Raw genomic sequence first — 26,681 nt, 5'->3', positions numbered from 1 at the left:
TTATTGATTTTTTGATTTTTTTTCTATCATGTCTATTTTTTTTTTAGTCTTCTGTGGTATAATCATATAATAATAGCTAATTTGATATTTTTAAGCATGTAATTCTTTGGTCACATAATCCTTTCTACCTTCCACATTTCATATGTTCAGCTTCAATATTTTTTGCATTGGTGTTTTCATTGGCCTGATCATAAATACTTATGGCTTTCTCACTTATAAGCTCATATTCAGCTTCTAGGCATGTGGTCCAAGTCAGTACTAAGCAGTCTAGCTCAATTTCCTGTTGTTCCAGATAAATCAATGACTTGCTTAGAGTTATGCAGTAGGCATATAGAAGCTGAGGGAATCAAACTTTGGACTACAGTAAGCTGACTGTTACTAGCTTATAGCCTTATTCATCCATGCTATTTGCCAGAGTTTATTTTCTTGGCAGGAAATGCCTCCCATGATGAGCTGGCACTGTCAATGGAAACCATAATTTGATGTGTTACTACTTCAATAACATCAGGGTGATCCAAGTTTTCATACAGCTCCCCCCACCCACCCAGTTTCAAATTGTCCAGCCATCCCAGTGCCCCATCCATCACTGGGTCTACCTGCTCCTCCTCCCCAGGACCATCCCCAAGTAATTTGGGCTGGTGTGGCTGTTAAGGACATCCTGGAAGGAGATGCCGGCAACTGCTTCTGCTTGCTGAGGGGGTTGTTACGACCTGTCTCTTAGCTCCCCACCCCTGCATTCATCGGCAATGTCTGAGGGCTTTTCCCCTATCTGGACTATGCCTCCCCTCAGGGAGTATCTCTAGTGAATACCCTCCCACTTGGATGAGTGCATCTATCCATCCTTGCCAGTACATGAGATGCACGAGCTGTTAACTGGACCCATGTTGTGTGGCTAGTATGGCTTTATTCCTTTCTGCCACAGAGCTGGATTTTTACACACAGCTCTCTTTAACCTCTGCAGATGCCACTGGTTCAGAAGAGTGTATGGTGCCTGAAGACCGATGCCACACAGTGCAGTCATTTCCTTTTTTCACATTGCAGCACATGTCCTGCTGCTCAGATGTGAATGTTTGGGGTGTAAGATGCTGATTACATCACTATGTGCTTGGGGGAACAACAGTCATATCCTGTAGTGCAGCTACTACAATTTCCCACTGTTCTGTAGGCAGCACCTAGAAGAAAACCCTCACATCATTTGGGCAACGTGCTATAGGTATTATTACAGATAAATAAGCATGAGCAAAATAATTTTGCGTAGTACATTAGAATATAAATCAGTATGGGTGCATATACCACATTAGAGGTGCAGACACTTCTGGTAGAGACAATGCCTTTTACTTTTCTCCTTAAATTACAATCTATACAATTATAAAATATGCTGATTAATGTAACAATTTCAGCCCTGTCAAGGTACTTTCCAAAACCCTAATCAAAAAGTAAACCATAATATTGATGGAACAATGTAAAGAGCCAGGCATCAGTAATTCAACATTAAAACCAAGACTCTAAAGCATGAACCCCCACATGTAGCCTTGGTGCAGTCTATAATGTGTAGACATATGTTTCCACATATATACTCTTAAGATATGCAGCTGACTTCCAAAGTGTACATCGTACTCCATATACATTATACCATCAACACAGCAAACTATGGGGAGGTACATCACAAAAAATACAACTCTTCTGTATACATGACTATAGTAGAGTTTAGCTATGTTCAGTTGTGTTACCAGATTTTGATTTATTTTTTGCCAAAAGTTCAATTCTAAAAGTATAAATTAAAAAAACAGCAAAAAACCCAGTAAAATGTATTTTTTTATAGGGGGGGGGGGGGTTCCATCCTTTAAATTTTATAATATATAGGTCCAGAGAAGTCATATTGTCACTTCACTCCACCAAATCAGACCCATCATTGAGAATAACACACCGTTCGGTATGTACCTGACCTGGCACATGCAGCAATTGGAATGTCCACAGAAGTGCCTCACAAAAAGAATTTAGGTTGTAAACACAACGTCGCATCCAGATCAGCTTGAAGCCATATCTCTGTACTCTGAGAGGCAAATTGTGCCTGGCATACAAAGTATCCTTGGATCCCACTCTGATGGACCTTTTGCATATCTGCAAAATGAACAGCACCAGAACTACTAGATATAAGGATTTAAACTTTGCTTACAACTTACCTGTCCCACCAATATCTCCTAGTTATGTAACTCAGAAAATCCCCTTTCTCTGGAATAGCATTTCCATCCATGTGAAGAACAGCCCTTCTCTAACCTGATTCAAGAGCAACCTTGACCATTGGATGAGAAATCAGAAATTCACCCTGATCTGACAACCATGTCTCTGATGGAAAGAGGTGGCTGTTAAATCATACCATAACTAACATACACACCTTAAAATAATCTGTAAGGCACAATAACTCGTGTGATACATTTGGGGTGCATGGCTAGGCTTATAAAGACCCCAGTGGTTGTTAGCCTGGTAGAATCCTCTGAGCGCATATATATATATATATATATATATATATATATATATATATATATATATATATACATATACACATATATATATATATATATATGTATGTGTATGTATTGGGAGAGAGAGAGAGAGAGATAAATATATGAAACCATAACCTTCCATTGACCACACCAGTAGTCAATATATCAATGACTGACATCTAATAATCAAAATGAAAAATAATAAAAAAATGATAGATGTACCACCACATCACCCTCTGGTTATTTGAACAGCAATATTAAAACTTTGACAAAGAAAATATCAGTCATATAAGCCTCAGTAACATGGAAGCATACCTTATATCAGCAGTGTACATTTTCTTTCTCTATGGCACTCTGAAGAAAACATTTAGAGGCTAGTATTTTGCATACTATTATTTAATGTCTCAATGAGTACAGAAGTTGAATATATCTGCATACACACATTTGTGTTTATACAAGTGTTTTTCCAGAAATTAAGCTCCTTCCCTACACCCCACAACACCTCTGCTACTTTATATATGCTAACTGTGAGATTATACAACAATTGCAAAAATGAAGAACTTCATAGTCCTTCTGTTCACTGATCTTGCACTAAATTCTCTTAGCCACCCTCACCTGCTGGCATGTAAATACAGATATAAATTCATAAAAACTCACACATATGCACAAATCACCCTGCTTTGCACACGCATAAACCACTCAGCGGACTAAAATCACAAACGCACAACCACATACTTATCACTTACATAAACCTCTGATAACTTTGCACCACAAAGTACACCTAAATACATCATTATACATCAGCAAAATAGTAATCAACAAAATTTGCTGATATTTCTGCCTCAGTAAAATGACTCCCTAACGAAATGTTAAGAGTCTCACTGAAAAATAACAAAAGACTTAAAATACAGGGGAAAAGTGAATATCAAGTATCAATTTTTTCCTTTAAACTTGTTTTTGCAGGGGGCAAGACTCCATTCACCCTGATATGTGGTGGACAAGCCCCACACACTTTCTGAACTTATATGTACCAATTCCCAGAGACCAGATTAGGTTTGTTAAGAAGTTTGTCCAGTGTTTGTTTATTAAACCTAAGACCTTTTGGGCATATCCTGCATCCAGCCTTTTTTGCATAGGGGTAGTTAAAGGATCCAAAAATAATGGAGTTGTTGTTTATAAGGAGTTCATGAAATACATTTAGTAAACTTAAATGAATGTCAGGGGACATACAGGGTGTCCTGTAAAAGGTTATAAACTGACAGTTGGTCCTGCTTACTCTGATTTGGAGCTCGACAAGTTCCATTTGTAGGTCTCATGGAATCTGTTCAGAGTTGATATGGTCCCTAATGAAAATGGAGACGGCACCACAGGTGCCACAAGGTTTGAAAGCATGGCAGGTACAAAGGTCAGTCATGAAGGAAGTGCCAAATGCATTAATTACACTGGCATGGATGCATTCCACATGCAGGAGAGCCTCAGGGTTGAGCAGTTTGCTGATGACACTTCTGTCACCGAGCAGATAACCTTAATTTGATCCTGTTTTGGATTTAGTATTTTGAGATATTCATTAGATAGACTCTGCCAAAAAAAACACTATTGAGGCTTTATTGAGTATGAGGAAACCTTGCATAGAGAGAGATAGAGACCTTCCTTTGGAAAACAAGCAGGACTATCAAGCATATCATCATAGTCTGACATATACTGGGACCCCTTGGAATGACAACAATTATTTTGCACATTGTTGAAGCCAATTATATTTTCTTTGTATTTATGTATTTTGTAGAGTCATCACTCTTAGAGAAGGAAGAATTCTACTATGGCCCAGAGTCATGCCTGCATTTGTGATATACATTGAGAGTTCTGACATGTCTCTCTGAACATCACTGTGATGCCCGTGCACTGGCCCAGCAATCAAGAAGCCTCAATCTTCACCACTAACACCAGTGAGGAGCATCCATATAGAGAAAAGATAATAAATACACACACAGTAAAGTACAATTTACCTTAAGAGCACACAGAGATCACAGTCAGTCTGGGGCTGGTTTTTCCCTTTCTCTCCAGGTCTCCAATAAGACTCCTGACTGGCACAGCTATAGGGTCCAGATCTCAGCCTAGTGGGCAAGCTAAAACCTCCAGCACCCTCTCTGTCCAACCAGTGCTTCATGTCCCTGCCCAAGTAGCTGACAAACACACATTTTGAGATGAGTTATATACAACCACACAGACACTCCTGGGGAAGGCTGGCACTAGTTCTCAGTCAAGACTTATTTGGAGTCAAGTCAAGGAGTGACTTGGTATGGTATCACTATATACATGCAATGTACCCTTAGAGCTTCAATTATCTGTACACAATAAACATATAAGGTTTAACATATTTAATAATAAATAATAAAAACACAAGAAAATACTTCTTACTACACAGTGCTAGTCAAGAGTTCAGAGATCACAGAGAAATACTTAGAATAAAGCTAAAAACACAGCATCAATGGGACCGGATGGTGTCCCCGGCTGTGTGCTACATGAACTCAATGAGGAACTAAACCCGCACATAAGGCAGCTGTTTAATCTTAGCCTTACCACAGGATACGTGCCCAAGGAGTGGCGTACGGCAACTGTGGTCCCACTCCACAGGTGCCTCTACGGACCCTGGTAATTACCGCCCCATAAGCTTAAAAAGCCTGGTCTGCAAAGCTATGGAGAGGATCATAATGGAGCTCATAAACAAAGACATAGGGGACTTGCAGACATTGGACCCGACCCAGTTTGGCTTTGTCAAGGGCAGATCATGCCTTTTGAACTTGGTCGACTTCTTCAAAACAGTCACCAAGGCCATTGATGAGGGAAAGGCAGTCCATACAGCCTACCTTGACCTTGCAAAAGCTTTCAACACAATACCCCACTCGGGTATTATAGAGAAACTTACCAGCTTAAATGTAAACCCATATGTCACAAGATGGGTTGCAAACTGGCTAAAGGACAGAACCCACAGGGTTAGAGTAGCTGGCGCCATGTCAGACTCCAAGCTGGTCACAAGTGGTGTCCCACAATGCTCAGTCCTTGGCCCCCTGTTGTTCGGCATCTACTTCTCAGAAGTACAGGATAACATAGAAGGACTATGGCTGACAAAGTTTGCAGATGACTGCAAACTGGGAGCCATAGTGGAAAGTACATCGGACACAGATATCCTTCAGAGGGGTCTCACGGAAACTGATAGCTGGGACCAGAGCCATGGCCTGAAGTTAAATGCCAAAAAATGTATAGTCATACCCTTTGGGAAAAACAAGGTAACCCCAAGTTACCATATAGGTGGCAATCCACTAAGCACAGAAGAGGTTATCAGGGACCTGGGGACCCAGGTTGACAGTGGCCTTTCTTTTGACACTCACATTGCTAAAGTGGTTAGAAAAACCTTCTACATTGCCCACCTGATCATGAAGGGATTCACATCCAGATCAAGTGAGGTCATTGTTCCCCTGTACTCTTCACTTATCAGACCAATGATAGAGTACAATGCCCCATTCGGGATGTATCTCACCCGACACCTGCAGCAATTGGAGAGACCCCAAAGTTCCTCACCAAAAGGATAAAGGGACTCCAAAATCTGTCATATGCTGCCAGACTGAAGAAACTCCAGCTCTATTCAGTCGCATACCGTCTGCTCAGAGGTGACCTGTGCCTGACATACAAGGCCATGTCCAACCCAGAATTAATGGACATGCTCCACCTCAAAAAATCCAAATCTACCAGATCCACTAGAACAACTGACTTAAACCTTAGCACGGATATAAATAGGACATGCTGGAGGGATAGATTTGTCACCCAGAGACTCCCTATGTTGTGGAATAAAACCCCGGTCCATGTGAGGCAGAGCACCTCGCTGGCTCTGTTCAAGAGAAATCTTGACCGGTGGATGGGAGATCGTAGGTTTACCCCGGGAATCATCTCTGTGTCACTGCTGGACAGAGGCATAACAAACTAATGGGCACAGTATTTTTTAACATAAGGGGTGGTGTAAGCCACAAAACTCTGGGCTAGGCTTGTAAATGCCTTAGGGCAGATAGCCTAGTATAAACCTATGAACCTATAATAATACAGCAGCAAAAGTTCTGACATCACAGAAAAACAAACTAATCTAATCTTCCTATTTCTTAGCTATATCCAAGAGAAAACACAGTTCTAAATTCCTACTTACATCTAGACACAGACAGAGCTGGTGATGTTGGATGTTCTCAAGACAAATGCTCTAATGCTTTCATTCTTTCTGTCCTTAAATTGGTAACACAGTACCACTGATTTGTTTCAGATTACATAATTTCTTTCTGGTTCCTAGGCTAACAAATTCTCAGAGGTTAATAGCCCTTGATCTTGCAGCTGGTCAGGAAGCCAGAACAATGAAATAATTTATACATGCAAATTCTAGCAATTAACTCTGGTCTCAAGACAACAGCCAGAATCCCTTCATCCAGACACATCGGCTCCAAGCCCTGACATCAAAGAATTGACTTATTAGCTTTGTTACAGCAGAGTGCACTGTTATTACATTTTTGCAGTTCCACACTTAACACATTTTTTTCCCATTTAAGAGAACAAGCCTGTGGGTTATATTAATATTTACAAATGACAGAATTACCTACAAAATTCTATCTGGCTAGGCTGGCAGTCATCACCTATCTTCATACATCCGTCAGGGTTTTGTGCCCCATGTTGTTCACAGCCACACAGACCCCTACCACAGTGCATTCAAATTTTTGTTAGGTGAAAATGGTCTTAAGAGCCCCTTAAAATTTGAGAGATTCTGTGATCTATTATACATAGCCAGTACTGAACATTTCTGTGAGTTCATTTAAACTTTTTGTGTGACAGGTTAAGGTCTGCAGTCTTAGACTGGTATCCACATAAGACAGCATTTCTGCATTGCCCCCTGTGTATTATAGTTGTATTAAATCTGTTTTGTCACAGTTTTGTTGTGTGCATATGACATACATATCGTCCCGTCTGCCACATATACTAATTCTATTTCATTGTTTACTGAGGTCCCTTTGTTGCTTTGATCCACCTGAAAATGCTGCCCACCACTTTCACCTCTCATTATTTACCCCTCTTATGACTGTTCTGACTGCTTAGCTACATTACTGCCTCACATTCTATCCCTGTTTACTCCATTATTTTGCCTTATCTAGTGTATGCTGAGTTCTCATTCTGCCCTTTCATTTAACTGCTCTCCTACATGCTGAGGGAGGCATGCTTCTCTTTTCTTTTATTGCATTTCTGTCTAGAACTGGACTGCAAACAGATCCATCATACTGCATGCCTAATCATCTACACTGCATTTATCTCTTCTTCTGTAAGGTAGAGTCTGCTGTACTTCTGAGAGGAGCAAAATACCCTGACGCACCCTGATGTGGTGCACACCACAAAGCAGTGTCACATATATGTGTCTTACCCTACATCAGGAAGCAAACATATAGGCTGACTGTGGGCTATCTATGCTATATACTTAAGGTCTACATAAATTACTTCTACCTCCTCTATTACCCAATTTAAAAAACTCCTGAAAACCCACTATGCAAACAACTGGCTTTGTTCATGCTGCACCCCTGGCTAATCCACCCCACTGCACTGTTGCAAGGACTCCATAAGGATCACCTGTTTTCCCCGGTATACTTGTTTATCCAATGATATGTACCTTTCAGATTCAATGACATATATTGTATAGAAAAAATACTTATCTTCTAGTAAAAAAAAAAAAATTTGATTTTTTTTGTATTTTTCAGTCATTATCACATATAATGTACTATATGAATTTCCTTACAGCAAAAACTTGTTTATAACTACTGTATATATGCTCATATGTATTTCTTTCAGGGGTGCTCGTATGTATTCTTATTTATTTGCTTATATGTTTGCTTACATTTTCTCTCATGTACTTATTGTTATATGGGGCTTATCGCCCCGGGCCTCAGCTGAAAATGGACCTGTATCCAGTGGGACTTTCCTGGTTAACAAATGTGAAATAAAGTACAATAAATGCACTGGACTGGTACAGACACACTGTTGCATCAAATACTGTTCCCAGAGATGTGTGTGGCTTCCTATGATGCATACAACATTGTCCAATTATATATAGTATGTTGTTGGCATATGTACCTTGGCTGACACCATATTTGCCCATGTATACTTTGCAGAGCTTCTGTACAAACTGTTATATATCAGATACATGCATATTGTGTGAGTTGTGCTACAGTGATTGACAGAAATGCAGTAAAACTGGTGATTCATTGGCTTTTTTTTTTTGAGAAAGGTCATTCTTGCTAAAGGCAAGCAGTCAACTTTCTACAAATAACAACTGGAGATACGAATATCCAAAATATTTAATAGCAGAAAAACACAGGCATAGACACTGGAACACCAAACACTCTGTTAACCCAGGTTTCGTCTACAATGATATAGACTTCTTCAGAACAATGAACAGGATCTAAAAACCACTTAAATACACTTTCAATTACATCAATTAAAATAAACACCTGCAGCCAATTACTTAACAACATTGTTAAAAGCAAAAACACCCCAAATGAGTTCTTAAAAATAATACCATCTCATAAAAAATAAGCCACATATACACATTATAAATGTCATATAAAAACTAACGGAAAATAATAAATAAATGAAAAATATATGATAAATGATGAAAGAATGCATACAAAAAACAAAATATATAAAAAACACCATCAAAAAGCTCTAAAACCTGTTTGGCATATGTTAAGACAAACAAGGAAAACAAAAGAAAGCAAATTAATCCTGATAAAAAACACAGGGAAGGTTACTAAGTTAACCCAAGATGTGTCTTAACTTAAGAATGGGTGGTAAGCTGATGTTCTCATTTATACCTGGAAAATAAAGGGCATCCAACCGTATTTGCAATTTAATTCACATATATCAAAATGGATATCCAAGATTTTCCCTTGCACATCTTTCTTAAGATGCTGAATCACACAAAATCTAAACAAGTGTCCAGGAAAAGCCTGAACATGTCTCGCTAGAGCATTGGTTACCTTACCATTTTTGATATCCAGTATATGTTCCCTGATTCTTTCCCTGAAGAATCTTGCTGTTTTACCCACATAAAATATGGTGCATTCCTGGCATTGTGCAACATAAACAACATTCTTCGTGTAACAATCATAGTGACCAACAATGGGAATGTGATAACAATTGACTTTAATACTTTCCCCCGTTGTTAATATATATTTACAAGTCAAACATCTCCCACACCTAAAATTCCCACACTTTTTATCAATTCTATGATAGTTAAGCTCACCATTCTTATATAACAATTCTTTAAACGATCGATCCCTTTGAAAGACAAACTTAGGTACCCCCCCCATTTTATGATTCTCATGCTTATCTAATTGTAAAAAAAAAAAAACAATTTTTCTTAATCATGTCAATAAACCATTCAATATCATAGTTATACGTAGTGATGAATATCAATTTCATACTAACATCTTGTTTACTGATTCTACTCAAACCTGTATTAGTATCTGGACTATTATTTATCTTTGAAAGAATTTTTATATAAGAATGGCGAGCTTAACAATCATAGAATTGATAAAAGTGTGGGAATTTTTGGTGTGGGAGATGTTTGACTTGTAAATATATATTAACAACGGGGGAAAGTATTAAGATCAATTGCTATCACATTCCAATTGTTGGTCACTATGATTGTTACATGAAGAATGTTGTTTATGTTGCACAATGCCAGGAATGCACCACATTTTATGTGGGCAAAACAGCAAGATTCATCAGGGAACATATACTGGATATCAAAAATGGTAAGGTCACCAATGCTCTAGCGAGACATGTTCAGGCTTTTCCTGGACACTTGTTTAGATTTTGTGTGATTCAGCATCTTAAGAAAGATGTGCAAGGGAAAATTTTGGATATCCATTTAGATATATGTGAATTAAACTGGCAAATATGGTTGGATGCCCTTTATTTTCCAGGTATAAATGAGAACATCAGCTTAGCACCCATTCTTAAGTTAAGACACATCTTGGGTTAACTTAGTAACCTTCCTTGTGTTTATCAGGATTAATTTGCTTTCTTTTGTTTTCCTTGTTTGTCTTAACATATGCCAAACAGGTTTTAGAGCTTTTTGATGGTGTTTTATATATTTTGTTTTTTGTATGCATTCTTTCATTTATTTTTCATTTATTTATTATTTTCCATTAGTTTTTATATAACATTTATAATGTGTATATGTGGCTTCTTTTTTATGAGATGGTATTATTTTTATGAACTCATTTGGGGTGTTTTTGCCTTTAACAATGTTGTTAAGTAATTGGCTGCAGGTGTTGATTTTAATTGATGTAACTGAAAGTGTATTTAAGTGGTTTTTAGATCCTGTTCATTGCTCTGAAGAAGTCTATATCATTGTAGACGAAACCTGGGTTAACAGAGTGTTTGGTGTTCCAGTGTCTATGCCTGTGTTTTTCTACTATTAAATATTTTGGATATCCATATCTCCAGTTGTTATTTAGTTTGTGGAACTGTTCCTTGAACTTTCTACAAATGTCAGTTTCAGAATTCCTCTCACATTAAAAGTCTATTCCTTTTCACCAAACAAATATATTGTGACTGATGTTTGATTGTGTTTCAGTTAAACCACTTTTAGTAAATTGAACTGAAAAGTGTGCAGTGATAAAGAATGTCAAAATTCTGTCCCATAACAATAGTGAAAATGTGGGGGAGAGTCTACTCCCCTTATCAGTTGTATCCCAGAGTATGTCCATTATGGCACATGCACACCTGTGTTTCAGAATCCCTTCTGAGCGGCACATTTTCTTTTGTTGATTCATCTCAGAATGGCATAAGTTGTACCATATCTGTTTTATTTAAATCTTTTTAAGACACAAATAAATAAAACCATAAGGCCCAATGCAAAATGATAGTTGTAATAATAAATTCAATTCCATTAAGTATATCTAAGTGAGTGTAATTTAGGGATAAGTCAGTAATACTGCCTAGTCGGTCATGATATTTTCAATTATCTTGAACAAATGGACTGGTAGAGAAAATATTTAGGCTAAAACAGATATGGCTGATGGGTATGTGTGTGCAGAGTGGCTACAGAGGAAACAAATTAAAATGTAATGTAAAAAGCATTGCGTATCATGACTGAATCAGTTGTAATGCCTGTAATTTTATTATACTGTGAACCTCTTTATCCACCCAGAGCAACACCACCACACATGGCAATTCCATTTCTGAGATAATCTACATTTGTGAACACATAAAAAAATGTAAATTGAAATTTTGGCTTCCTGTAAGTGAAGATAACTTTATTATCCTGAGACTACATGCCTTGGGTACTTACTTCTGAAACTTTAACAAAGTACTTAAGGCAAAGACTAAAATTACTGACATGTTGCTAGCCACTGTAATACATACATATTCATTAACAAATGTAGTGAATATAACTGCAGGGCATTATAACCAGATATTCATTCCCATACTGAAGATAAACTTAATTTCCTTGAGAAACTATTTTATTCAGATTCAACGGCCACAGTGGTATAAATACATATTCCATTTTAGTTAGATTACATTATGTTTCATGTTCAACTATTTTTTTTTTTTTTTGCTGGTTTTGTTTCACATAACTGTTACAAATTCTGACTACATCGGTTGGGTTCATACTCAGTGATTTTCAGAAAAAAGTGATGAGTTACAGTACAGTTCCGACTGAATAACGGCATTGTATCACATCAGCATGGCTCATTATTAACTTAGTAATTTACATACAGAAATCTATACCATAAATGATCCTATTTGGTAGAGCAGGAAACTACTGTTTACGCTGGTAATCTCCTTCTCAGTATTAAACTCCTAGCAGTGTGAATACTTCAGAGGCCCTATGAAGAAATGCATGTGAAGTTTCTACCTACATATATGGTATGTTAACACTTCTGCAAAAAGCAAATACTCAGTTTAATTTCTTTTCATATATTTTAGCATTTCAGGGCACCTTATGCATTATAGTTTTACTCTCATTTTTGTTTTTCTCACAACAAATGTAATGTTTTTTCCAAAAGGAATGTCACTGCTCTTTAAAAAATTCACACCCTTGTGTATTTACATTTTGGCCAGTTCACTGAAAATCTCCTATTAAAGTGATAGCGATGCTTTATCAATTAGAAACTGACAAATATGGCTGTGTATAATAATTTATCATCATATAGTATTGCAATAAATGCTCTCTGTTTTTACAATAATGAAATCACAGTGCCAGTATGCCAGTACAGAATAAGCTTTTATGTTTGCAATAAATGCTCTCTGTTTTTACAATAATGAAATCACAGTGCCAGTATGTTAGTACAAAATAAGCTTTTGTTTTTTGTCCTGATTCAAGCACCCACCTTTCCTGATTTTTCTGCGAATTTCCAGTCATTTAGACATTTTTACCTTCCAGTGAATGGAAACCGCGTACAATATCTCTATGTCAGTACATAATGATAATGGGTTTGTTCAGTTAAAGTTGCTTACAATAAATAGAAGGTAAGTTAATATGTCTTACTTCTCCCTGTGGTTGATGACACTGTTTACCATGAGAGAATTTGTCAGCAAGTTTTCCATCAAATCCATGACCGTTTTCCAAGTGAGACTCCCGAGGCTTGTCAAACCAATCTGTTTCTTCACGACGAAGGTGATAGGCTTTGAAAATCAAGGAAACATAAATGGTTTTGACCATGACAAGGAATGCCATAAATATGCAAAGCATAATACAATACAACATGCAAAACATCCAGTCACTGTCCATACAGATTGAGCAATCCTGAAATCAGAATAAGTAAATTTAACAACTGAAATCAGAATAAGCAGATCTGAACAGCAGGGACAGGAAATGAGATCAACAGACTTTGTCATAAAATAAAAACATTTACTTGTCATTATTCACGCAGAAAACATTAATCATGGCACATACCTCCACCAAAAATATTCTGTGAGCTGGCATTCAGTAATAAGTGATGTAAGATCTGTCTCTAAATAAATGTGCATACAGTGTGCAATAGATGTCCTTATATAAGATTACATCTTCCTAAGCTTCCATGAGCCCATTTTCAACTGAGACCCAGAAAGAAAAGCTCCAGAAATATATTACAAATGATTTACAGGGACGTGATGAAAAACAAAGCTAGAAACAAAGCATTACTTGTACTTATGGTACACCCTAAGAATTGTAGAAAACATTACATAAAGATTTACAGAGATATGATGAAAATAAAACTAACTTCCTAAGTTAACCCAAATTGGATATGGTTATTTTATTTCATTTTTGCTGACCAGGGGAGATCTGAGGTTTTATTCATATGGACTAATGGGAATTTGACCATTGGAATTCCCTTATTCTATTTGATATCACTAAAGATTTTCACAGTGCTGGTCATGAACCGACTTGGGGAATAACTAACAGCTATGGCCATGGGTAGAAAATAAAATTATGTAAATCAGTACAAAAGGTTTTGTGTGTGATTCCATAACTTACTAGGTATTTTGGGATGATGATATGCACAGAAATGAAATAAGACAGTCCTGCACCACAGATGGGAGTATTTTCAGTCTTGAAAACTGTAGAACAGTGATAAATAAAGGAAGGAAAGTGGTTGCTGGAGTTGTTATATCATGCACAGATTTTTTTTTTTTTTTTTTTTTTTGCAGGAGTTGTTATATCATACACAGATGATGTGTTTTTTAGTTACTAGGGAAAAGGTCTGGATGTGACAGGTAATTAATAAAATAGAATGTCAGTTAATGAAAAGAGATCTGATGTTAAAGAATAGGCAGCACAGTGGTGCAGCAGTTAGCTTTGTTGCTTCATAACAAGAGATTCTCTGGTTTGATTCTCGGCTGGGGTGCCTTCAATGCGGAGGCTGTATGTCCTCCTTGCATTCTCGTAGGTTTCCTCCATGTGCTCCGACTGCCTCCTACATTCCAAAGACATGCATCTGGATTATTTCTCCCCTGGCCTCTGCTGAAAATGGGCTCTGTCCTAGTTGGACTTTCCAGCAAACAAATGTTAAATAAATAAAAAATAAATAAATAAAAGAAAGGATTTAGTATGTGGATACATGCAGGGAGTGTATATTTTTCAGATTGGAATACAAACTGTTGTGGTTAAAGGGGATAAGATATTAAGATGAAGAAATTAATAGCATTTAGAGTTAACTTCCAGAATATCACATAGAAACAATATATTTGAAAAATAGCTTGTCAATAGGAATAACAAATTAACAGCGGAAATGTGTATAATTTATTGATAAGTAAACAAAAACATAGTGCCAGATATGAATTAATTTTTTTTCTAGGAACCTAGATTAAAAAAGGAGTTGTTTATAATATGAAGGATAGAACTGATTACCTTAATTTCTTTTTTGAGCTTCATTAGATTTATTTATTTGACTGTAAAATAAAAATATCGCTTTGGAAATTAAAGGGTGAAAGAAAAGATAACACAGAGAACATATTGTATAAAAAAAATTATTCAAGAATGTTATTTTGTTTATAGGTAGAAAACTCTCAAGGAAGAAGAACTTCTGAAGAATAGAAAAAAGGATATGTATGTGACAGAACTGTTATACAAAAAATTTGAAATGGGGGATTTTTTTTTATGGAGGACATATTTCAAAAAATCCCAGTTAAATGACTAATAAATAATCACAGAGTTGCTAAAAGGTTATGTTTATTTGAACAGCATGAAGCAGTTTAGGCATTCTTTTTAGACTTGGAAAAGAATAAGAGATTCTGGTTATGGAATATCGGGGACATTTAATAAAAATGTAAGTACAGAAATGATTCTGTACACAATGTATGAAAAGGATTATAAAAAGAAGTTAAAAGTATTGATAGGATTTTGTTTACATGTTTTTGGTTTATGTAGAATAGGAAATATTCTGAGGTATCATATAATAAACAATAGATACAGAGTGAAACAATAAAAAATATGCTCTTGCTTAAGGCAAATGGGGTGGAGAGATGAAAAGAAAAATATATGTGATATAGTAGTGCATGCATCTAACAGTGTAAGTACGTTTCTTGTGTAAATATGTATATATAGATAAAGCATTTCAACTCTTATCGGGGATTGCTATGGGATCATCTACATCAACCTGAGCTGCATTCATGTGTGGTAGATGGGAACTTCAGTTTTAAAATAGGATCCAAAGGATATACCAAGGATTGTAGCATCCCCTTATGCCTCATTACAGTGTCAGTCATAGAAAACAAATCCAAGCACAGTGTAAGGGAAAATATCTTATAATTCTGAGACAGCTTGTGGTATTAAATGTGGCTATACTACCAGGTGCACTCGTGAAACTGATGAAGCAGGCACTGAGGACTGCATTCATATACGCGTGTGTGTGTGGGGGGGGTGCATAGGCACACACATATATACTAATTCTGAAACTTCACACTGATAGTCTATTAAATTCATTTTATGATGAGAAACTACAATAGTACTTATCTAACTAACATGGCATAACTTAATTAAACTTCACATTATCCTTGCCCTACAAACATGCTTGCATAAATTTATATGTGGCACGTCTTGCTGCATAAATACAAGATTTCTGCTGGATAAGACTGAGCTTAGTGTAATGACCATTATAGTATTATTAGCTCACTTTTGGAATGGCAAAATGGTTGTTGTAAGAAGGAATAATCCTGATGCTTTGAAAATTTTACTGACATAATTAACAAAAAAAAAAAAAAAAAAACCAGGAAATACTAAGTCATTACTATATATTGAAAGCTTTTTTACAAGATGCAGACCTCTGCTACTTACTCGTGTGGGTGCATGTATGTGTGCATGTGTCTGTGTGTGTGTATGTATATATATATATATATATATATATATATATATATATATATAGTATGTATATGTACATGGGTCTACTTGATATAGTGGACATTTCAGAATGTCGAAATTCATATCGCCCAGACCATATGATCGACATTTGAAATGTCGACCATACAGGTAGAACATAAAAAAAAATTACCTTAACGCTGTGCCCCCTCACCCCCCCGAAAACATAAATATACCAACTCCGAGATCGCACTACAGTGCAGAAGTGGAAATCTTTTCATTTCGCACCATAGGGAGATGCCGGTTTCCCATGGTTAACTTTTCAAATGTCAATCATATGGTCTCGGCCATATGAATGTTGACATTGTGAAATGTCGACAATTCGAAGGGGACCCATGTACATACATACAGATACATAAATATATATATATATATATATATATATATATATATGTGTGTGTGTGCATGTGTACAGGTATATCCCCATTAACACTGAACAGCAATGTATCAACACCTTCTGCGTGTGCTCCGCAGTTACTGTTTGGAATATGCACTCCTAACTCTGAGACCACACAATCCCTGATGAAGAAACGCATTCGCCTCCACTGTGGATTATCTTTTATTGCACAACGGCTGACCAGCTGCATTGGCAACCAAAGTTGTTGACAATACAGAGGTTAATCTTAGCCATGATTGATCAACTTCTCAGAACCTATATATATATATATATATATATATATATATATATATATATATATATATATATATGGGTCTAGGATGCATGCTCGACTAGAATATGTCCGAATCACAAAACATCGAACACACATACACGAAAGCGCTTAACAGTGAAAAACGCTTCTGTGTATGTGTAGCAAAAATCTACATTTCTGCAGGGGGGCTTTGCCCCCACACCCCCCTTAATTTATTATTCTCACTCCAAGATTGCACTACAGTAGGGAATTTTCCCTTACCTGCACTATAGTCTGATCTACGAAACAGGCACACATACACGGAAGCGCTTGTCGATGTTAAGCTCTTTCTTGTATGTGTGTTCCATGTTTTGTGATTCGGACATCTGCTAGTAGAGCATGTGTCCGGATACTATATATATATATATATATATATATATATATATATATATATATATATATATATGTATATATACGGGTCTACTGCGGTTGATTGAAAACTCAATTGACTGAAAATTAAATTACTAGGACCACTTCACTGAAAGTTCACTTCAGTGAAAACCATTTCTATGAAAGTCATAAATGCCCTTTTCCCCACTGAAGTGTGACCCTGGAGTTAGTATATAAAGTAAGGGGGGGTTTGGGGGGCACAGCCCCCCACCTATTATAAACAATTTAAACTATACACAGTGATTCTTACACGTGCAATAAATAACTATTTCCAAAAAGAGAATATATAACCAAGATATGTGGGGGGCTTTGCCCCCGTGCCCTCCACACACCCCCTTACTTTATATACTATCTCCAGGGTCACACTACAATGGGGAAAATGCCATTTATGACTTTATATATATAATGTATATACTCACATGAATATACTAACAGTTTGATCACTGTACCACAAGTAAAAGAGATTACTTAGATAGCACCGTTTTAGTGTTATTTCGTATTCCCCTGAATAACACTTACATGCTTTCTCTTCCAAGAAATGCATGTTACCCAGTATTCTACACTTACCCTTAGTGCACTTGAATTCAGCAATGACTTATTGCTACATCATGGAAAGAATGGTCAGATAATAACAAATGCAAGTATTAATGCCTAATGCCAATTTAAAAAAAAAAAACTCAGGGGTTAATCTGACATGCAGCTTAGTATGCCCCCCTGTATTGACAGCTTGTTTTTGTTTCATTGCAATTTAGTATATCTAACTTTCACAGAATTCTACGCTACAGGATAGTCATTAATCCAAAAGTTTGACTACAGAGATGCAAATAAGATTCTCTGAGGATGGAAGATTCTTGTGTCCTATAGTTCTATATCTCACACACACACACACACACACACACACACACACACACACACATACACATACACATATACACATATATATATATATATATGGGTCTAATTCACATGATCGACAATCTTTTCAGAGAGACCGAAACACCTAAAGCTCAAAACACCGAAAACTCATTTGATCAAAACTCATAACATTGACACATGAAATTCAAAGCATTATGCCCTTTCCCCTGTCGCGTGACCTGGAGTTAGAATAAATAGATGGGGGGGGCACCGCCCCCCAGTATGGGGGTGTGTGGTTGGCGAAGCCTCCCACATACATAACAGGTTTTAAACTTACACGTGGATAGTTATAACAGAAATGACAATATTTATCTAAATAATGTGGGAGGCTCCAACCCCCACACCCCCCAATGTGGAGGGCTGTACCCCCAACACCCCCCCATCTATTTATTCTAACTCCAGGGTCGCGCTACAGTGGGGAAAGGGCATAATGTTTTGAATTTCATGGGTCGATGTTATGAGTTTCGATCAAATGAGTTTTCTGTGTTTTGAGCTTTAGGTATTTTGGTGTCGGTGAAATGAATATATATTTATATATATGGGTCTACTTTGTTTCGTTGAATCTCATTTCACTGAATTTCATTTCAATCCGACCACATCGTGAAAACACAAATTGCTGAAAACTCATTTCAATGAATCTCATTTCACTGAACTGAACTTAGTATATATGGCACTGTGTAGAGTACTGTAAGGCAAGTAAAAGGTATATGCCCTTTTCCCCACTGTAATGCGATCCTGGAGTTAGTGTATATACCTTGTTTGTTTTATACTGTATTTTACCAAAAACTTCAAAACAATGCATTATAAACAATAGACATATGTAGTTACAACAGCAATGACTAACTCTCTCCAGAAGAGAATATGCACTTAGAATAAATGGGGGGCCACAACCCCAAACCCCCAATGTGGGGGCTGTTCCCCCCAACTATATATATTAAAACCAGGATCGCACTACAGTGGGGAAAAGAGCATATACCTTTTACTTGCCTTACAGTACTCTACACAGTGCCATATATACTAACTGCAGTTCAGTGACCTGAGATTCAGTGAAATGAGTTTTCAGTTATTTGTGTTTTCAGCGATGTGGTAGGGGTGAAATGAAATTCAGTGAAATGAGATTCAATGAAACAAAGTAGACCCATATATATATATATATATATATATATATATATATATATATATATATATATATATATATACACACACACATATATATATATATATACACACACATATATATATATATATATATATATACACATATATATATATATATATATATATATATATATATATATATATGTGTGTGTGCATATGCATTTATATACATACATATATTTGTACATGATATATACTTCTAAGAGTGTATCTGTGTGTTTATCACAAAATTAAACTGGATCCAAATACTACATAGAAAATATAACTACAACTTGACTGATATATGTTAAATGGTACTGTTTTGTTTGTGAGTACATTAAGTGGAAATTGTGATCTTTTTCCGGCATCTACACTGTACTGATTAAAACACTTATAAATTTATTATAAAAAAATATCCCAATCTATGAGAAGCATCCTAGAAATATTCCTTTGGCGTTTAAAACTGAAACTGCATCTTGGTAGTGGGTAGCACAGTGGGCAAGTGTCGCTGGCTTCCAGCATTTGGTTTAGCTGTTCAGGTTCATGACTGTTGTGCCCTCTCTGGGGAGTCTGTGTGTCATACCTATACCCATATAGCTGCACTTAAGTGCGTATGTTTTCAGTAGTGCTTATACACTGTGATGTGATACTATCCCATCCACGACTGCTTCCTGCCTTATTTTATTTTTGGATTTATTTATTTATTGTCATATGTTAACCGGGTTGGTCCAACTGAGCCAAAGGCCCATTTACAGTAGAGACCTGAGGAGAAAAGCTCCAATTACAATTACAGACATGCCAAAAAACAATAATTAATGCAAAGACTAAAAATTACAATAGTAATATTGACAAGAATCATTTACATAAAATGAAATCAACAAAGACAATATATTTATATATAAGTTTCAAAAAATACAATACACTAGGGGCAGGATAATCCAAGAGTATGCATATTTACAAGAACCTGATTGCAGATATACTGTAAAAAAGAGCTAGAAAGAAAGGCAGATAAAAAGAGAGAAAAACTTTAAGTAAACAAAAGTAAAATTTAGGAAGAAATCAGCTAGAGATCATGTCGGAGCTTGGCAAGGGCAGGACCAGGTCTTAAGATGGTAGTGTCTGCGTTGAAGTTTGAAATGGAACTTACGGGGTATACTTCTTATTTTAAGTGGAAGGGAGTTCCAGGTGTGAACTACAAAGTATTTATATAGGGACTTACTGATATTTTTTGACTGTTTGTAAATGTCAAGAAGATGTTTGTCAGATGTACAAAGTTGACATTGGAGGTTATATACAGAAAATTATTAGAGATGGAGGGACAGGAAGTGGGATTATAAAGAACTGAGTGTGTGATATACAGTTGAGAAAGAAACAATTGTTTAGGGAATTCAGGCCATTGTAATGATTTAAGGGTGAGGCAATGCTAGGATTTATAAGGGAGATTAGAGGCGAATCTAGCTGTTTTATTGCATATTTGCTCTAGTTTAGAGAGAAGTGGAAACTGAAGGTTAATAAAAAATGGAGCTGCATACAAAAGACAGGAATAGGAGAGACAGGGCCATGGAGGGTTTACAGCAGTTTGTGGTTATGGTACTGGAGACCGTTTCTGGTGTTTTTTTGTTTTTTTATGCAATGATGGATATGTACGTCAAATTTTAAATCAACATCAATTATAACACCAAGTAATTTAGTATGGGGTTCTAGTCTAATAGTGATATTGTTGAGGGAGGTAATAAAGTGTATTTGTGTGTTGCCAGTGTTTTAGGAAGGAAAAGTAAAAGTTTAGTTTTTTTTGGATTTAGGATTAGTTGATTATTAGTGACTCAGGTTTCAACGGATATAAAAGAGTCTTGGGTAAGAGCAAGGAGTTCTGGGATGCTGTGGGCAGTGGTAATAAGGGTATATATAGTATACCTACTGTTTATTAAGACAGACTTCAACTCACTATGTCGGTAAGGAAATTGAATGAAAAAGTGAATTATTATGCAGTGCACATTGCACACTTAAATAACAGTTTACAAATGGAATCACAGCCATACATGCACTATGTAGCAATGAAATAACACTATCATTAACATGGGCCTTTCACAAGAGATATCCGGAATGAGAAGAGGAGAGGTTTATGAAACATCAACAGCAGTAAAGTGACTGATCTGCTGTGTCTTTACAGAATACATTTTATAGGATGTGTGAGGTCTGAAAATAAATCTAGGAGGTCTGCCAAAACTGAAAAAAAAAAAAACATTGCAAGGATAATTACGAACAAAAAATGAAGAAAATTAGCATTGCCCTTACAAGCAGTTAAATAAGGGGATGCTTTGAATAATTAATAGCTTGCAGTTATTACTATAATGTGGATTAGCTGTAATTAGTCATAATCTTTTTTATTTTCCTTTAGAGAGAAATATATTTTTTTCTCAGGTTGCTAGCTTTCTAGCCAAAGTGCAAGATTTTTTCTGGCACTGAAAAAAACTGCAGTGATTTAAATATTTACTATAGATATATTCTGCTTACTTAAAAATAAAGCAAGCACAAGTCCCCGAGTCAAAATCAGCTCACACTGACTCTATAACAAAGTAGATTGTTAGTCTTTTTTTCCGTGCAGATATACTGTTACTGCCCTGTTGTTCCCCAGTCAGGTATAGAACCCAAATCTACCAGCTGGTAATTCTGCACCTAAACAACTAAGATATCAGGCTGGAGACATAAAAAAATAAAAGGAGGTCAAATACTAAACTAGGTCTGTCACTGTTCTTCTATAAAGCAAGAGTCCGCATTTATTTATTTTATTTATTTTACATTTGTTTACCGAGTAGTGTCCGACTTTGCCATGAGTCCATTTTCATCTGAGACCCAGGAAGAAAAGCTCCAGAAATACATTACAAATGATTTATGGAGACATGATGAAAAACAAAGCTAGAAACAAAGCATTACTTGTACTTAGGGTACCACCCTAAGAATTGTAGAATAAATTACATAAAGAGTTACAGAGATATGATGAAAATAAAACTAAGCATTACTTACATAGTTAAAAATACACCCTAAACAAATATACAGTAATCAATATTCAGGTATAATACTTAACACTTTTCTTTTTTGTTTAACAGTTTTGAGCAGGAAATAGGGGGTGGTAATCTCATAGGACAGAGTTCAAACTCGTGATGTAGTGCTGCAAGGTAGCCTACTGAGAGAAAGAGAACAGGTGAGTGTAGAGAGAAGCGGGATTAGCCTGGAGATGTGCAACACTATAACCATTGTTTAGAGAAATATTCTTTTAGTAGATGTTTGAAATTGTGAATTTCAGGATTAGTTACAATATGCTGTGAAAGAGAATTCCAGGCTTTGGCTGTTTTAAAGGAATATAAGGAGGATTTACTACTGAAATAATATTCCACAGCTGTGTGTTAGGTTTTGCCTCATTATCTGTTGCACTGCTGTTTTTATTTTATTTAGCATATTCATTAAAATGTTTCTATGAGGTGTGAGGAAAACTAAAGCTCATACAACATGGACTTGTTCTTTATTTATTTAAGACTTAGCAGCCAACATCACATTGATGTATTTAGTAAGGAAGCCATATGGGTGCAACCCACCAGGGGCATACCTCTCAACTGCTATAATCAGTGTCCTCAGACTTAGCCCCGCTCTCCCTAAATTGTTATAAAAGTTAGATGTGTTTAAGGGTACAAACATGCTTAAGTAATGAACAAAGCTTACACAAAAGCTTCCTATCAGCAGCTATATGTATGGTCTAGCATTTGAATGCCTTCTCCTTTGAAAAGTAAGAAGGGACTCCTCTTTTTTGACCATATGCTATGATTTTTAATATTCAGATGTTGAGAGGTGTTAGCAGGGATGTCAGATATTCAGATCCTGGCAGAATTTTTGTTATGGCCACAGATTGGAGCATGTTTGCAATATTTTTATAAGAATGAGACATTCATCTTGAATGTTACATTATAGAAAGGTATCAAAATTCAGACTGGTCGAGGGTAATTCCTAGAATTATGTGCTGGAATGTAGGTCTTTCAGTATTCTGTCACTTCAGCTGCCAATGTAATGAATAAATCATGCCTGTCACATGGTACAGTTTAGTTTCTAAGAGGTGTGACAGTTGCAACAGGGTTAAGTACAGGTGCACAGATATTTAGTTTAAATAAATTCATTAGTGGTTCTACTATGAAATGCTGACTTCCTGATAGTCGACGTAATGAAAGCATGAAAAAAATTACCCAAAACCGTAACGGGCAAAAAAAAAAAATGTTTTACTTGTTTTAAGTGAATCACTGTTGGTGTACACTTAGAAAGTGCACTGACAATGATTTCCTATGGGAAACAGCATTCGGCATTATGCTGTTCATGTTTTTTTTTTTTTTTTTGTGCTACCAAAACTTGAGTAATTTCACTAGTTAAGAAATACTGGAATATGCTATCATTCCACATATTTAATGAGGTACTGCCTCAGATGGATTTAATTTCCTAAATTAATTGTAAATGTCTGACATGAAAACTTACAGTTACTTTTGTTCAATAAAACGTATGCTTATACAGATACGGATATTAGGTTTGCAAAGATGTGGAAAGTGCAGTACACATCAATATGGTTCTACAGAAGCTGAATGTATTATCACTGGAAAATACGTTTTCACATCCATCTACTATGGTGATGTATGAAATTACCTGAATTGTTCAATGTTTTATAAAGCTAGAAAAATGTTAAAAGCTATGGATTGTTGTGTGATGTACAGCATAGCTTCTAAAATGCCTTCAGTACTTTTACAGTACTAACCCACAACAGACAGTACTTACTTTAACCTGAATGAAGGGCAAATCATTAAAGGGTTTGTTTATAGATATGGCCAGAGCCTTTGATAACATAAACCATTACAACCTACTCAAGAAACTACAAAGACTAAACTTCAATGGCAACATAGTCCAATGATTCAGAAGCTATCCACAGAAGAGATCCTTCCAAGTTTGTTTCAATAATACATTGTCCACTAAGGGACTACTCAATATAGGTTCAAGGCCCAGTTCTGGGACCACTACTACTCTCCTTATTTGTTAATGACCTGCCCGCCCTTTGAACTAGCACACCTCACTCTAGTTATACATGCAGATGATATACTTCTACAACCTAGAATTAACCAACTAACCATAACAACTTCAAAAGCAAGCTAGAAAAGGATTCACACAATTATGCAAATGGTCCCACTCAAACAGATTGCTTACTAACCACAAGACAAATGTTAAGACCTTTTCTACACAAAGGATGGTACCTAATATTCCCCCCATTCTTGTAACTGATCTCATTGGTAATAGTATACCAAATATACTGAAGAGATATATTTAGGCTATATTTAGTCCTGAATTTACACCCAGTTCTCACCTCTCCTTTACAAAGTATACAGATATCACTTTTAGTAAAGTCCTTGCTCAGTTACAATTTTGTCAAACAACTCATGTTCTCTCTCTCCCTAAAGCTTGCATACCAGTCACTAAGAATACACCTTTACCTAAGCTGGAATACTTCATTTTCTGGTCTTACACTCAACCTTTAATTCCCAAAGAATACAGATGGTTGGGAATCAGATTTGTATATTACTAGCACTTGCTTCTCCTTTACTTAATCATTGCAAACTCCTTGAAATGTCAACTGTCTTACAGTGAAGAAAAGGCCATTTTTCTCCTTAGCATATTGTTTTTCACAGTTCTAAAACATGCCTATTGCCCTCAAAAACGGAAACTACCAGTCCAGGAGTTAGTTTGTGAGTTGAGAAACTCACAAGACTATGACTTATCTACCTTTCAAAACTATTATTCAGAAGGGACTTGAACCTGCAACCTGGAAACACTTGCCGATAGACATAAAAAAAAAAATCAAGATTCCATTGAAACTTTTAAAAAGCCCTTAAAAAACACACAGTTTCTGAATCTACTTGTAAATGTTTTTCAGACATTGAGTAACAATATCCAAATTAAATATCTTGTAGTGTCAGAAGAAGATGTTTAATTTGTGTATATATTACTGCACTATACTGTGCTTTTTACCACTGCCAAATGCGTACATAAAGTTAAAAATGTTATTTCAATAAACAATTGTGCTTTGTAAGGACTGCATTTTTGAACTGTATTCCTATGTAACTGTGCACTCTGCCTTCATATACAATATTGTTTGTATTGTACATTTTAGACCTCTTGAGGTACCTGGGTTATGACTGTAAAGGGTCAATGACCAGTTCACCCACCCAGTATTCAAATGGAAACAAATAAAGGTAAGACTACAAGATAAAGTTGAATAAGGATACAGCAGCATAAGGACTATCATCACAGAAATAACAGCAGTGCAGCTGCAAAGCATTTTGTTGAAGTCCATAAAGGGGATTTACCAGCATTAGAATTTTTGTTAATCAAAGAAGAAAGAGCAATATTTGTGACACTAAGGAATGTCTTAGAATGGATCTAGAAATAAGGAGGTACAACTTATTCTAAGGTATGAAACTATTGCTCCAGAATGGCTTAATACATCTATCACTAGAAAGTTCTGTTAAATGTTTTGAGTCTTCCTTAAAAAATGGTTTTAGCTGATTGTTAATTAAGTCAGAGATGTTAGAACGTGCTTCCTGTGGGATTTGTACTGAAGAATAAAGCAATTTACACAGCTCATAGTGGCTTAGATGTTTAGTTAGGTCCGTAATTACCTAAAGAGTATTTTTGGAACCCAAGTTTAGGATCAGTAGGAGCAGGTAATGGTCAGCTGGAGCTAATAAGTAAGTACACAAAACAACAATTGGTTGTCCGGTTCATATACTGGAAAGTTGTACTCTGTCTTCATGCAGTTCTTACATTTTTGAATATCCTTGCACTGTTGCAGTACGTTTACACTTACTGTGAGTAACATCAAGTAATTCTACTACAGATCAGAGACAAATAGTCTTCACCACTTTACAGACTGATTACAAAAACAATCCAGACAGAGATGTTAAAATGGGAGATGCAAGAGGAGGAGAGAAGAGACGCACATTAGCAAGCCTTCACAGCTATAAACTTAAAGAAGAAATTGACACAAGCCACACCACTTAACATGATACTCATTAATGGCAGGTTTGTGAAACTAGTGAA

General features: G+C 36.2%; 1 protein-coding gene across 2 annotated transcripts in view; it reads right to left on the bottom strand.

The window, feature by feature from the left end:
- PCLO (piccolo presynaptic cytomatrix protein) overlaps window positions 1–26,681 on the bottom strand; it is a 2,606,742-nt gene that overhangs the window by 1,392,864 nt on the left and 1,187,197 nt on the right. For both annotated transcript variants that reach the window (XM_044088356.1, XM_044088355.1), the window contains exon 7: window positions 13,081–13,217. In XM_044088356.1, coding sequence (XP_043944291.1) covers window positions 13,081–13,217 — 137 coding nt within the window. The remainder of the gene's footprint in view (window positions 1–13,080; window positions 13,218–26,681) is intronic.

Source organism: Protopterus annectens, chromosome 11.part0, assembly GCF_019279795.1.
Source record: "Protopterus annectens isolate FY-2018-M chromosome 11.part0, PAN1.0, whole genome shotgun sequence".
NCBI classification, from domain to species: Eukaryota; Metazoa; Chordata; order Ceratodontiformes; family Protopteridae; genus Protopterus; species Protopterus annectens.
The sequence above is the reverse complement of the archived record's forward strand: the minus strand, read 5'-3'. Positions and strand labels throughout refer to the sequence as shown.